The 13,726-nt window shown below is 40.0% G+C and overlaps 10 protein-coding genes and 2 long non-coding RNA genes across 12 annotated transcripts; 8 read left to right on the forward strand and 4 right to left on the reverse strand.

Annotated features, from left to right (window-relative positions):
* Nucleotides 1–938: 938 nt before the first annotated feature.
* On the forward strand, nt 939–2,181 carry LOC119550472. Its single transcript, XR_005219475.1, has 2 exons — nt 939–1,629; nt 1,680–2,181. It is a non-coding gene; the product is annotated as an uncharacterized LOC119550472 (long non-coding RNA).
* Nucleotides 2,182–2,812: 631 nt separating this feature from the next.
* LOC119550385 lies at nt 2,813–4,078 on the forward strand. The gene is made up of 2 exons (XR_005219473.1): nt 2,813–3,521; nt 3,572–4,078. It is a non-coding gene; the product is annotated as an uncharacterized LOC119550385 (long non-coding RNA).
* Nucleotides 4,079–4,185: 107 nt separating this feature from the next.
* LOC119549348 lies at nt 4,186–4,786 on the forward strand. The gene has a single exon (XM_037857334.1). It carries the CDS (start codon nt 4,305–4,307, stop codon nt 4,779–4,781), a length of 477 nt encoding a protein of 158 aa, XP_037713262.1. The 5' UTR covers nt 4,186–4,304; the 3' UTR covers nt 4,782–4,786.
* On the forward strand, nt 4,782–5,483 carry LOC119549347. The gene is made up of 2 exons (XM_037857333.1): nt 4,782–4,921; nt 4,976–5,483. Exons 1-2 carry the CDS (start codon nt 4,906–4,908, stop codon nt 5,446–5,448), a joined length of 489 nt encoding a protein of 162 aa, XP_037713261.1. The 5' UTR covers nt 4,782–4,905; the 3' UTR covers nt 5,449–5,483.
* A 189-nt stretch (nt 5,484–5,672) lies between these two features.
* On the forward strand, nt 5,673–6,467 carry LOC119549345. The gene has a single exon (XM_037857331.1). It carries the CDS (start codon nt 5,825–5,827, stop codon nt 6,449–6,451), a length of 627 nt encoding a protein of 208 aa, XP_037713259.1. The 5' UTR covers nt 5,673–5,824; the 3' UTR covers nt 6,452–6,467.
* A 274-nt stretch (nt 6,468–6,741) lies between these two features.
* On the forward strand, nt 6,742–7,515 carry LOC119549344. The gene has a single exon (XM_037857329.1). It carries the CDS (start codon nt 6,774–6,776, stop codon nt 7,410–7,412), a length of 639 nt encoding a protein of 212 aa, XP_037713257.1. The 5' UTR covers nt 6,742–6,773; the 3' UTR covers nt 7,413–7,515.
* Nucleotides 7,428–8,962, reverse strand: LOC119549342 (GPI mannosyltransferase 1). The gene has a single exon (XM_037857327.1). It carries the CDS (start codon nt 8,929–8,931, stop codon nt 7,531–7,533), a length of 1,401 nt encoding a protein of 466 aa, XP_037713255.1. The 5' UTR covers nt 8,932–8,962; the 3' UTR covers nt 7,428–7,530.
* On the reverse strand, nt 8,918–9,186 carry LOC119549351. Its single transcript, XM_037857337.1, has one exon. The coding sequence runs from the start codon at nt 9,150–9,152 to the stop codon at nt 8,955–8,957; it is 198 nt and encodes a 65-aa protein (XP_037713265.1). The 5' UTR covers nt 9,153–9,186; the 3' UTR covers nt 8,918–8,954.
* Nucleotides 9,134–9,424, reverse strand: LOC119549349. Its single transcript, XM_037857335.1, has one exon. The coding sequence runs from the start codon at nt 9,419–9,421 to the stop codon at nt 9,167–9,169; it is 255 nt and encodes an 84-aa protein (XP_037713263.1). The 5' UTR covers nt 9,422–9,424; the 3' UTR covers nt 9,134–9,166.
* Nucleotides 9,289–9,884, reverse strand: LOC119549350 (cx9C motif-containing protein 4). The gene is made up of 3 exons (XM_037857336.1): nt 9,711–9,884; nt 9,492–9,648; nt 9,289–9,430 (listed from the first exon to the last, which is right to left on the reverse strand). Exons 1-3 carry the CDS (start codon nt 9,772–9,774, stop codon nt 9,421–9,423), a joined length of 231 nt encoding a protein of 76 aa, XP_037713264.1. The 5' UTR covers nt 9,775–9,884; the 3' UTR covers nt 9,289–9,420.
* A 223-nt stretch (nt 9,885–10,107) lies between these two features.
* LOC119549343 (dr1-associated corepressor) lies at nt 10,108–11,669 on the forward strand. The gene is made up of 2 exons (XM_037857328.1): nt 10,108–10,266; nt 10,459–11,669. Exons 1-2 carry the CDS (start codon nt 10,225–10,227, stop codon nt 11,461–11,463), a joined length of 1,047 nt encoding a protein of 348 aa, XP_037713256.1. The 5' UTR covers nt 10,108–10,224; the 3' UTR covers nt 11,464–11,669.
* A 128-nt stretch (nt 11,670–11,797) lies between these two features.
* LOC119549346 lies at nt 11,798–12,550 on the forward strand. The gene has a single exon (XM_037857332.1). The coding sequence runs from the start codon at nt 11,872–11,874 to the stop codon at nt 12,463–12,465; it is 594 nt and encodes a 197-aa protein (XP_037713260.1). The 5' UTR covers nt 11,798–11,871; the 3' UTR covers nt 12,466–12,550.
* The last annotated feature ends 1,176 nt before the right edge of the window (nt 12,551–13,726 follow it).

A 13,726-nucleotide genomic window follows, 5' to 3' on the forward strand; every position in this document is an offset into this window, starting at 1 on the left:
AGTGGGGCGAATGTTTGTTCGTTTGGGGAAAGCACCGCAGCTATATAGATATAGATATATACATATCAATTAATGGAAAGGGTGCACTACTGCCAGTTGCGTAAACTTTTCCTGTATTTTATTTTCAAGGTTCATTTCGGTTGACAAATCAATTATCTCTTTCGGAACATTATAAAATGATTTATTTGCTAGATCGCAATTTTAGGGCAGTAAACGGGGACTTTTCTGCAGTTATCTCAAGCGTACTCGACACCAATCAAGGTCGTAATAAAAAAAATAATAATAATATGAAGCCATATTAGGTACAATTCGGTAGGCATTATATCAGCTAAATCGTGTATAGTTCCAGATATGCCTCTACGTAGTTACAGCACAGGCAAATGGAGAAATTGTGCGAGCGAAGAAAAACCCCCTTTTGCTTAGTATACCCATCACAGACTTTGGCACCTCCAGCTATAGATAGTAGCACGCGTCTAATACCGGTACTAATACCCCCCACCGACGAAAAAAGCACCTTTATCTTTTATTTAGATCAGAGAGAGACGCGATTGTTGTTTTTCAAGTTCTGAACCAAAATAAATGAACTTTATGATACTTGTTCTGACAGACACTCGATAAGGTGTGAACATTTTCAGGGGACTTTCGGTTAAGATAAACTAATGAATGACCTCTTACCAGGCTGGGCAGACAATACTGTTATTTTAAACAAAACAGTTAACTGTCTTTGCTCATCAGTGCTTCTACTTCATATTATTTTCTTTTTTTAATAATTCTCATTAAAGCTATAAACTTAGGACTAGAACCTTTAGAAAGTTTAATTTTATATATATTTATTTAACACAAAAGTTTATTGTGAGCTTTTATTGTGAAAATAATAAAACTATAGTAGTTACACATCAATGGAAATAGTTGCGATTGATTCATAAGCAAGCTAGACGTCATGGAGTCAAAACCAAATATTTTATCTATTGGAACGGAGACTGAAGAACCATTGGGAAAATCATCAATATTAAAAGTTTATAAACGTAATTTCTACTTTAAATTTACAAAACGTATCCAAAAACTGCTTTTGGGTGGATCTCCTCCTCTGAAAGAAATCCCCGATGAAGGCTCAGTGGAAAGATTTTGCGCAACAAGCACTCGGAGAAATGGGACACAATATTACGAGTTTAGGCCAGACGACTATTCAAGGGGAATTGTTTTATCTGGCCCAGCATTTGATACCAAAGGGCTTATATTAATTGTCAAGGAGATGATCAGCAAAGAACACTGGATAAATGAAAGTGTAGTTAAGTACCATAACAATTCAACTGCTGAAATACAAGAACTTGTTTGGGACGCCATAGTAAAGGAGGACCAAAGAATTTATAATTACCTGCGATATTTGCAAGAAAATCGTTAAAAAATTCCAGCTAACATTATATCCATTTTATACAGAGAGAAATTTAAGTAAGAAGTGAAGTACCAAGTCCACCCTAACTTGAAAACCTTCGTGATTTACCATTCACAAAAGTTTATAAACAAAAAGCCACCATCACTAATTGTGTGCTTTAATGTGAACTTTGGCTGGAAATATTTCATTAGTAAATAAATAAAAGAGAGCACCAGTTGATTTTAAAATTCAATCAAGTAAGTTAAGTTTCTAGTAGCAAGCTGTCTTCTATTAAAATATTTTTCAGAACCCAACATGGCGTCAAAATCTAAAGTTTTGATTATAGGAACAGATACCAGTGAAATCGAACCTAAAGTACAGATCCCAAAGAAGAGCATATACTTTTTTAAAGACGATTTTAAAGATCACTTGCAAAAAATTCTCTTAAATGGAGCTAATCCTATAGAACCCGAGCCTAATTATAACGCTGTCAAAAGAATGGCTGCAAATGACGTTAAAAAGAAAGGGCAATACTATTACGAGTTTGCACCGCAGTTTATAACGGGTAGTTGGATTATGATCGAATCTACCTTTGAACCCAAGGGTGTTCTAAGACGAATTAAGGATCGAATAAGCAAGGACCACTGGACTGCTGATAACGTGGCCAAGTATAGCAAAGATTCCAGATTATTTATACTACAAACCCTTAGCGCTGCGCTTCATGAAGAACATTTTGAAATTTGTCAATATATATGTTATCTGATAGAAAATCCTAATAAAAAATGATATAATAATTTCTTTTAAATATACAAAATACAATTTTTTTGGTCCATCCTAACGTTAAAAGACATGTTATTTACCATTCACTGGTGGGTTGAAAACAACATAGTAGCACGCGTCTAACACCGGTACTAATACCCCCCACCGTCGAAAAAAGCACCTTTATCTTTTATTTAGATCAGAGAGAGACGTGTTTGTTGCTTTTTTAAATTCCGAGCCGAAATAAATGAACTTTATGTTACTTGTTCTGACAGACACTCGATAAGTTGTAAACAGTTTCAGGGAACTTTCGGTTAAGATAAACTATTTAATGTCCTCTTACCAGGCTGGGCAGACAATACTGTTATTTTAAACTAATCAAAGATTGTAGCTATAGTTTAGAATTAAATTTGGTACTGATCGAAAATGTGTTTGATATTTCATTGTTCACAACATACAATATTTAGCTTCCCCAGTTAACTGTCTTTGCTCATCAGTGCTTCTACTTCATATTATTTTCTTTTTTTAATAATTCTCATTAAAGCTATAAACTTAGGACTAGAACCTTTAGAAAGTTTAATTTTATATATATTTATTTAACACAAAAGTTTATTGTGAGCTTTTATTGTGAAAATAATAAAACTATAGTAGCTATACATCGATTGAAATAGTTCCGATTGATTCATAAGCAAGCTAGACGTCATGGAGTCAAAACAAAATATTTTATCTATTGGAACGGAGACTGAAGAACCATTGGGAAAATCATCAATATTAAAAGTTTATAAACGTAATTTCTACTTTAAATTTACAAAACGTATCCAAAAACTGCTTTTGGGTGGATCTCCTCCTCTGAAAGAAATACCCGATGAAGGCTCAGTGGAAAGATTTTGCGCAGCAAGCATTCGGAAAAATGGGACACAATATTACGAGTTTAGGCCAGACGACTATTCAAAGGGAATTGTTTTATCTGGCCCAGCATTTGATACCAAAGGGCTTATATTAATTGTCAAGGAGATGATCAGCAAAGAACACTGGATAAATGAAAGTGTAATTAAGTACCATAACAATTCAACTGCTGAAATACAAGAACTAGTTTGGGACGCTATAGTAAAGGAGGACCAAAGAATATATAATTACCTGCGATATTTGCAAGAAAATCATTAAAAAATTCCAGCTAACATTATATCCATTTTATACAGAGAGAAAGTTGAGTAAGAAGTGAAGTATCAAGTCCACCCTAACTTGAAAACCTTCGTGATTTGCCATTCACAAAAGTTTATAAACAAAAAGGCACCATCACTAATTGTGTGCTTTTATGTGAGCTTTGGCTGGAAATATTTCATTAGTAAATAAATAAAGGAGAGCACCAGTTGATTTTACAATTCAATCAGTAAATTAAGTTTCTAGTAGCAAGCTGTCTTCTATTAAAATATTTTTCAGAACCCAACATGGCGTCAAAATCTAAAGTTTTGACTATAGGAACAGATACCAGTGAAATCGAACCTAAAGTACAGATCCCAAAGAAGAGCATATACTTTCTTAAAGACGATTTTAAAGATCACTTGCAAAAAATTCTTTTAAATGGAGCTAATCCTATAGAGCCCGAGCCTAATCAATGCGCTATCGAAAGAATAGCTGCAAATGAAGTTAAAAAGAAAGGGCAATACTATTACGAGTTTGCACCGGAGATTAGAACGGGTAGTTGGATTATGAACGGACCTACCTTTGAACCCAAGGGAGTTCTAAGACGAATTAAGGATCGAATAAGCAAGGACCACTGGACTACTGATAACGTGGCCAAGTATAGCAAAGATTCCAGATTATTTATACACCAAACCCTTGGCGCTGCGCTTCGTGAAGAACATTTTGAAATTTATCAATATATATGTTATCTGATGGAAAATCCTAATAAAAAATGATATAGTAATGTTTTTTAAATATACAAAATAAAATTTTTTGGTCCATCCTAACGTTAAAACACATGTTATTTACCATTCACGGTGGGGTTGAAAACAAAAACTATCATCACAAACTTTGTACTTTTAATATGAGCTTTCGCGGAAATTATTTCGTTAGCAAATAAGTAGGGAAACCTTCTTATACTTATAACGAAATCAAACATCATTATATCAGAAAACAGTTCAGAAAACAATATATATTTGCAAAATACATCATGGCGACGGAATCAAATGTGTTGACTATTGGAACTGAGAACGGTGAAGTTTTAGATGGAGCTCGGATCCCAAAGAGCCACAAAGAGTTAAAAGACTCAGATCTAGAGATATATTTGCAGAAAATATTACTAAACGATGCTAGGCCATTGACTGAAGTATATGTAGATGGATCTGTCGAAATGTTTTCAGCGAATGAAAATAGGAAAAATGGACAATATATTTACGAGTTTGGTCCTAGTGATAAGATAAATGGTTGGATGATAAGTTGTCCTACATTTGAACCAAAAGGCGTCATTAGGCGTTTAAAAAACAAAATCAGTGGGGAACACTTAATATCTGAAAACGTTGTTAAGTATCCTAAAGATTCGAGAAATTTTGTAATGGAATCTGTTTCCAAAGCTGTGAATGAGGAAAGCTCGGATATATATTATTACTTGTGTTATCTGAAGGAACACACTAATAAAAAAAGAACTTAAGAACATATGTTTTTGTCATTACCCAGGGGTTATAAACAAACCAAACCCCATCACTAATTTAAAGCTTTCAGCTGATTTCATTTGTAAGTAAATAAAAGAACTGGTCATAACGAAATTAGACGTTATGGAGAATAAATCAGGTATGCTGGAACAATGTCATTCTGAAACAGTCCACTAATTTTAATATATTTCAGAACATAATATGACGTCAACTTCAAATATTTTAACTATTGGAAGTGACACCTGCGAAACATCTGAAAAAGTGCAGAAAACCAATAGCCCCAAAGCTTATTTTGAGTTTGACTTTGATAAACATATGCAGAAATTACTCCTCGATGGCGTTAAGCCCCAAAAACCGGATGAAACATGCATTGGGAGATTTGCAGCTACTCAGATAATGAGAAACGGAAAACAATATTACGAGTTTGGACCTGATAATTTTAAAAATGGAACTATTATAAGTGGAGTGTCATTTAGTTCCAAAGATATGCTTTTACGAGTTAAGAGCCGCATCGGCAAAGAACACTGGGTCAGCGAAAATGTAATTCAGTATAAAAAAGATTCCATGTGCTTCATACAGGAAATTGTTTTAGATGCCTTGAAAGAAGAAGAAATGGAAATCTACCAATTTTTAAGCTATCTTAACAAAACTAGGTGTAAAAAGTGATATTTATGAGTCAAATAAAGTTATTTGAAAGTTTGGGCTATACTTTTAATAATGTCCGACAAAATTAAAAAATGTTTAGTATTGTTTTTAACCTTTGTCGGTATTAATTAAGTTTTTAATGTTTTATAGGAAAATATAACGTTCATCACTAATCTAGTGCGCCAAGGTTCACCCCAATTTAAAAACATATGCTTTGTTTTTACCATTCACAGGTAGATGTCAACAAATAAAAGTGACTAATACTAAGCTTTTGGTTTTCGTTCTATGTGAAATTATTTCTATATTAATTCAACAACGTAAATATAGGTCCAGTTTAATTTCAGTATCGCGTTAGACCTCTAGAAAGACAAACTTCATAAGAAACATTAAAAAAGCCATGGAAGATCAAGCTAATAATAACACCAGCAGTAATCCAAAACTATCCGAAACTCCAGTGCTTAATATTTCAGGAAAGGTGGAGCCAAGTCAAAAATCTCCCCGTGCTATGGGCAAAAAGAAAGCGGATCCTGCACCTCCTGTAGTTCTCGATATTCCAAAAATCAACCCTACCACCTTTCCAGTGATAATGGGAAGAATCCTGTTAAAAAGTAATGACCTACCTGCACCTGTTTCAAAAATGAATACGTCGGACTTTAGGCAATATCTTTGCCTGTTGTGCATGGAGAAACCATCTAAAAGAAAGTTAGTCAGTCATATGTTCATCTCCAACGAAAAGGAGTTGGATAGTGACTTCTTAAAAGTGCGAAAAATTTATGAAAATAGAAAAGACATCAAGATTTTGGAGCAAGTAACAGTGTACACCCTCTGTGCAAGATCATTGTTTCACCGAGTCCAAAAGAAATTAACCGATGTTGAGTGGAACAAGCAACAAAATATTTTCGAAACTGACAGAGTTGGAGAACGGGATGTTTGGAATATTACAAGTAGATTGTATGATCTGGAAAACCAAGAAACAGAAAAACTTTTTAATTATGCAAAGTTCCTGAGCGCTACGAATAGCTGAATACTAAACTATACTTTCTATAACTTGATAAAATTCAATATAAAAATAAATATTGTTATAAAATTCAAGTGTTAAACTATTTTTATAAGAAAGCTCACCCTAATCGACAAACATATGATTGCCATTCCCTTGGAGACATTTATAAACAAAACCATCACTAATTCTGTGCTTTGCTACGGAACTTTTGTGTTGTGAAATAAAAATGTATTTCGATTTGGCACAAAACAAACCATCTACTTAATCGGCGGTTTTCGGCTTCAAGAGATCAGTACTAATTTGGACATTACAATAAGGCATTCAAATAATAAAAGAATTTAAAATCATGGAAACTGAAGCTCTGGAAAATAATGATACACCTTTATCAGCAAGTGGTTCCAAAACTGAGTCATCATCAGAAATACCAGTGCTTAATATATCCGGAAGGGTAAAGCCGGATTTTAATGCTCCCCGTATCAGGAGAAAAAAGAAGAAAGCTCCTATTCCAGAGGAACCTAAAGTGAATCCAGCCACGTTTCCAGTGATCCTAAGCAGGATCCTACTGAAGAGCAATGTGCCACCTGTAGCTCCTCCAAAAAAAAATCTGGAGGACCACACGCAGTACCTGTGTTTCCTGTGCCTGGTGAAACCAGCCACTCGAAAGCGCGTCTATCACATGTTCATAACAACGGAAAAGGAGTTGGGAAAGGACTACGAGCATACAAGGCGGCTCTACGAGAATCGGAAGGAGTTCAAATATGTTAACAACATAACCGTGCAAGCAATCTGCGCTCGAGCATTGTACCGCCTAGTTCAGAAAAAGTTCACAGATGTGGAGTGGAACAAGCTGGGCAATGTTTTTCAGACTGATATGATCGGACATAGTGATATCTGGGATATTTCTGACCGAGTCCGTGCCATGCGCACCGAGGAACACGAAAGGCTTTTTAATTACATCAAGTTTATACACTCAACAAAGAGCTAATAACTAACTTTCGCATGTTAATTTCCACTATTTTAATTTGTGATATCTTGTATTAATTTATTGTATTAAATCGCTTCTTAGCACACACTTTAAGCATGGTAAATTTCGGATTGTTTGATTACAGTAACTTTCTGTAGCTTATCTTAAACTGGGTGAACCCGTAGTGACTCAACAGCTGCTCCAGAATATACCCCTTGGTGGCGAAGAACACGGCGCCCTGCACTCCGATCCAGTAAAAGGTGTTCCACGTCCGGAACTCCAGCAAATAGGCGGGCAGCAGCCACAGCGCCTGGGCGAGCAGCCAAAGGAACAGGAGACTGAAGCACCTTCTCCACGACAGCAGCTTGAAGTTGTTCAAGCAGAGCGGAAGGATGGCCAAGTACCAGATGAAGTACTGCGAGGTTACCACCGAGTTGTACGTGACGATGACGAAGGCCAGGGCAAAGATGCAGAACGGCAGAGTCTGCCGAAACTGGCCGAAGCTCAGGCTCAAGTAGAGGATGAGCAGGAATTGCGGGGCCACCACTAGAAGTTTCACTATCGCAGAGGGTTCCGCCACACTCGGTGCACTGCCCAGGTACTGCAGAAGGAACTGCAGCGAAAAGTTGTGTCGCGAGTCCTTACGCACAAAGTGATACAAATAAGCCTCGTAGATGTAATCCCAACCGTACATTGAGTAGAAGGTGTAGGTGAAGCCCACTAGGCTGACAAGTGTTCCGATCACCAGGCACAACTGCTGCTTGTTGGGCCGCAGGATTTGACACAGAAAATCGAGGGGTGTTTGTGTGAGGCGTGTGGACAGCGACAAGTAGTATGCCAAACTAAACAGCAACGGATACAGACGCAGGTGGATCACCAGACCGTGAGACAAGCCTGCGCAGAATATAAGCCAGTGGCTCCTGGCGACATTGTGCTCTGATTTCAGCAACAGGTAGATAGTGAGTATCACGAAGAAGCTCGAGAAGCAGTCGCCGCTTCCACGGGTAGATATTACAGCCGTCAGGGGGTTGTAGAGCCAGAAGCAAGCAGAGGCGCGGGCCAGGTTCTCCGGGTGACTTCGCGCGTCCAGGGCGTCCAGCGATTGGTCAGACTCACGTGGCCTGTTGAACTTGCTGAGCAGGTGCTGCACGGTCTTCTGATACTGACTCTTGATCTCCATGTGCACCAGGCGGTAAATGAGCGTGGCGATGAGCAGATCAAAAGTGGCATAAAATAGCTTACCCCACGCCGGATGGAGCAGAATGTTGAGGGTCTGCAGGTAAGCCATAATCGGGCTGTAGCGATAAGTGTGTCTGGCGAAGGGCGTGTCGCCATCCAGCACTCGACGAGCTCCATCCGTCACCACTTTGTAGTCTATATCCGTGTAGGGCACGGCCGACTCACTATCGTGTATTTGTCCGTAGCAGATTAAAGCGATCCGCAACAGGGCGGAGATTAGGATATGGGTCCGAAAGCTGGTCTCAAGGATGCGGCGGCCCAGTCGCTGCCATCCCGTAGTCGCAACCTTTGTTTGAGGCATTGTGTTTTATTGTTTTCGATTGTCTACAGCTTGGTCTTCATTTCCAGGGCGCTCTTGCGGATGCAGTTGAGGAACTCCTTGAACTCGGCGTCGCAGATCTTGTGCTGAACGTTCAGATCCCGTGAAACGCACACCGCATACGCCGTGGCCTTGTCCGCGCACTTGGTCAGCAGAACCGGATAGTTGCGGAGTCGTTGGTTGGCCTTGCGCACCGATTCCATGCCTCAGTATCTGCTCAGCGCTTGTGCGGCGGCACCTTGATCTCCAGCGGCGGCAGGGGATCGGCGATGAAGCAGTCGTACAGGGGTTTGGAGAAGAATATCAGCAGCGAGCCGGTGAGGAAGGAGATCTGGAAGAGGCGTGGATTCCGCTGGATCCACGAGCGCTTGGGCAGCACAGCGGTTCGCCTGCGTTGATTAGCCTGCTGCTGTTCCTTTTTGTCTAGCAAGTCTTGGATTTCCTTGGGAGGTTTATACTGCGGTATGGTCATTATTTGTTACTGCAAGAGGTGGGAATGTATTGTATCACCAATGGGTACGAAAATCTCAACCAGAACTCACGACTTGCCGGTTGGGTTCTGCCCCTTAGGTGCTTCTGGTTTGTAGGACTTTTCCAGATCGATTCCACTGCAGCAAAGAGATTTCGTATGCCACTTTAGACAGCACTGGCGCATCGCCTCCAGGACATCCAAGCACTTGTCCTCCTGGTAGTTATTCTCTGCAAAAAGTCTCGCGAAGCTTACATAACCATCGAAAAGGCAGTCTTTGCCGGCTGCTTACCGTTCAGACAGGCTTGAATGCGGCAGGCGTTGGCTTTGCAAGGATCCTTGCGCGTGTCAGACATGTAATCCCGTCCAGATTTCCTGAGATTTTAAATCCCAATTGCAAATGTGTGAAAACTACAGGCTGTCAGATGTGCTGCTGCTGCTTCTTCCTCTTCTTGGCGGTTCTGGCCATTCACAGTGGCGCGAAACAAGGTTGCCAGATCGTAGGAGGGGATAGCTGATAAGCAGAATTTAAGCCTAAAAAATAAAAGCAAAATAAAAAACCATTAAATAAATCACAACAAAAAGAATTAACATGGCTGTTAATTTAAGATAATTTTTTTTTTTTCAATAATTTTATTTTTAATACCAGCTAGTTCCCGGTGAATACCCCGCCTGCTGCGAGAGCGAATGCCAGTCACCCACCCACGCCGACATTCGGGCACCAAGGAACTGTTCTTGTGTGAAAAACACACACACATTTGTTTTATTTCGCTAGGACTCGCGACTATTACTTCACAAATCGGAAAATGCCATCGAAAAAGAAAAAATACAACGCTCGCTTTCCGGCGGTAAGTGGGAAACCCAGTTGGCGGCCCGGGAATCGCCGCTATTTGGCGGCCATGAACGCCGAAGATGGGTTATCAGTTTTCGGGCATGTGTACATATGTACATCTCGGCATACATACATACACGCCTCGCATAATCAGAGGCTCGAAAAAAACAGAAGATTATAATGTTTCCATATACCCCCATATACACAGGGCCGCATCAAGAAGATAATGCAGAGCGACGAGGAAATCGGGAAGGTGGCCCAGGCGGTGCCCGTCATCATCTCGCGCACGCTGGAGCTCTTCGTGGAGTCGCTGCTGACCAAGACGCTGCGCATCACAAATGCGCGCAACGCCAAGACGCTATCGCCATCGCACATGAGGCAGTGCATCGTGTCCGAGAAGCGGTTCGACTTCCTCAAGGAGCTCGTGCGGAACATACCCGACATCAGCGTCGCCGAGGAGGCCGCCTACAACGAGGACGATGTGCTGCGCAGCTCCCCGGAGGATCAGTACCCCGATTCGGACACGCCATATGATCTTAGCCTGCCATCGACCTCCATGCGCTCGCAGGCCAACGGAACCACCGCCTACATGCGCTCCATGAGTCTGAACAATGGAGTTGGAGCAGGAGGAGGTGGTGGTGCCGCCACCAAGCGGCAGTTCCAGCCACAGCCCGCGCACATTTCCCATCCAAATCCCACCAGCACCCTGCCCGCCAAGTTGGCCCGTTCCGAGTCAACGCCGGCCTACACGCCCCGGGGCAGGCCGCCCAATTACCTCAAGAAGCAGTCGGTGCAGCTCGACACTGCCATACCTGCCCCGATCTGCAGCTACGAACTCAACAAGCCGATCGTCAAGATCGACTACAGCCACATGCAGATGCAGATGCCCACGGCGAACCTCTGCACACCGGATGCCTCCGATTCCGGCTCGGGATCGGGCACAGGATCCGGGGCGTTCAACTTTGACATCGCTGCTCCGGTCATCAACATCGATCTGACAAATATCGTGGCCGCCGGAGCCGGAGTCGGAGCGGCGGGTGGCCGATTGCCCCCCGCCTCCATTGGATTCGCAACGGCCACGCCGGCGGATAACAACAACGTGAACCAAATGGCTGGAAAGAGCAGCGCTCCCATCATTCCAAAGGCCACCGCGGCATCAGCGACCCCCACTGAAACCGTTTTCGAATTAGACGAAGACTATGACAATATTTGATTAGGATCTATGTGAATGCGCTTTTAAATTATTGATACATTAATATGTACTATAGGTCTAAGTAATCGCGATACAATTTTTTGCAAAATAAAGACCATGCTGGATTTTAAGCTGACAAGGTAGAGTGAGTTAAAAAGAAAGTAATTGAAAGCAACGAAAAATTCTAAAATTAAAAATGTTGCTGTTGAAACTTTACTAGAAATTTACTGAACATTTGGAGTAATTTAAATTGTAAATTGTAATATATAAATCCTAATTACTTTGAATCTAATTGGGCTTTCTTCAAAGTGGAAAGAAAACGAAAAATTGTAACATTTAAAAATTATCAATAGAGAATAGCATATTAAGTCAGTTTATTTAAATATCTCAAGTATACTTAGTACTTAAATTACTTGAAAATTACAAAAAATGTTTGCATTCATGGAAAATGTAGAGAAGCCGCCTCTGGGCAACCGAAAGTCGTACATGCCCATCACAGAAGCCAGGTTAATAGACGATGTCGAGAGGTACATTGCCCAGCCGGAGTTCTCTTCGGATGTCCAAGTGGCCCTGAAGCTGCAACGCATCTTCTATTTGCAGTACAGCGAGCTGGCTGCCAAGTTGGAGACTGATCTCGCTGCGGTGCTAACGCGTTTGGATGCTGCCAAGAGTAACTTGGAACTGGTGAAGAAGTTCATGGACAATCCGGGCGAGGAGTTCCAGAGTCTGATGCAAGTAGCCCAGGGAGTATTCCGATGGGTGACCGTTTTGCCAGTGGAAAAGGTTACCCTTCAAGTGGGTACGGCACTGCAAATGAAGTTTGACCTGCCCGAGGCTGAGGAATTCATTAGAAAGGACATTACAAGCCTGGTGAAGCAGCGGCTGCAGCATGAGCACGATATTGACTTTCTGCAGGATCAGGTCAACACAATCGAGATGAACCTGGCTGTTTTGTATAAACATGGTGTCGATAAGCAAAAGCGAGTTACGCAAGGTGGCTTGAGGGGCCCTTATGGTCCTTAGTATTTTGTAGTTTTCAAATTCTTTGTGTTTAAAGAGTCATATCTTTCAAATTTTTCGTTTTTTATTTAATTTATTTAAGGAGTTTCCTATATATTTAAATTTTTGTTAAATTAAATAAAGAAGCATATAAAATACCATAACATATTTTAAGAAAATTGACGTTAAATATTTTAAAACTTGACGTTTTTGAAAAAATTTTTGTTTGAATATTATTTTAAAAGGATAATTTACAAAGAAAAAAATGTTTAAATTGAAATTTGAACAAATACATTTGTAAACCTTAGAAGTTTTGTTTTTAATTTTTATATATAAGAGGGTTTTATTAAAAATCTATTGTAAAATAGAAAAACTTCAGAACGCTATAAAACAAAAAAAAAGTATCAAAAATAATTTGTGTCAAATGTTTTTGCCGTTTTCAAATTGTTCTTATTTTTGCTTAAACAAAATATACATATATTCAAAATTACAAAATTAAAAAGATTATAACTCAATCCATCAAAATGTTTTCATTTCTGATAATAATGAGATTATCCCTGCTTATAGACCATAATTGCTTCGAGTTTCCCCTTGATATAAACATTACAATTACACTATTAGCAGTACCGCAAGGAGGTCAGAAATTCGGGACCGCGGGATCCTAGCCCGTGCCCTACTAAATAGTGACCTTTATTTACCGTGCTTGGGTATTTATAAGCGTATACACATCATAATAATTATAACTTAATTTCGCCAGGGAGTACCGCTTAGTCATTGTGTAATCCTCGGTCACAGCCAATTACAATTGAATGCCTTTCAATCCCCTTCGTCCAGCTCTAGGATTTCCCCTAGCATTTCATATATTCGCACACGCAATCTGCCAGCCACAATTGATATTAATTTGTGTCCGATGTGGGTCAAGCTATGATGTTCTATGCCTCTTCCCCAACCTCATGGGCACACAAAATAATAGGGTAATGGTGAGGACAAACCTGACAAAATTGAGGAGCCTGGCAAAGTCAGATATCGCGTGGGAAAATCTTATTGCAACCGAAATTGCTCGGCGCTCCCAAAGGTGCAGTTCTGAATTATATGAATTTTCCCCCATATGGGTTCGGCATAATTGATTAGGGTCAAAATATGATTAGCCAAGCCCAGATTAGATTGCCAATTCCCTGCACATAAAAAAAGTATGTAAAATCAAATCATATTGTTCCATTAGTTGAAGAACAACTTTACGGACAGTTAAATTTTATAGGCCAATTACTTTTATCTTGGAAACCTA

This window comes from Drosophila subpulchrella, chromosome 2R (assembly GCF_014743375.2).
Source record: "Drosophila subpulchrella strain 33 F10 #4 breed RU33 chromosome 2R, RU_Dsub_v1.1 Primary Assembly, whole genome shotgun sequence".
In the NCBI taxonomy this organism is placed as follows: Eukaryota; Metazoa; Arthropoda; class Insecta; order Diptera; family Drosophilidae; genus Drosophila; species Drosophila subpulchrella.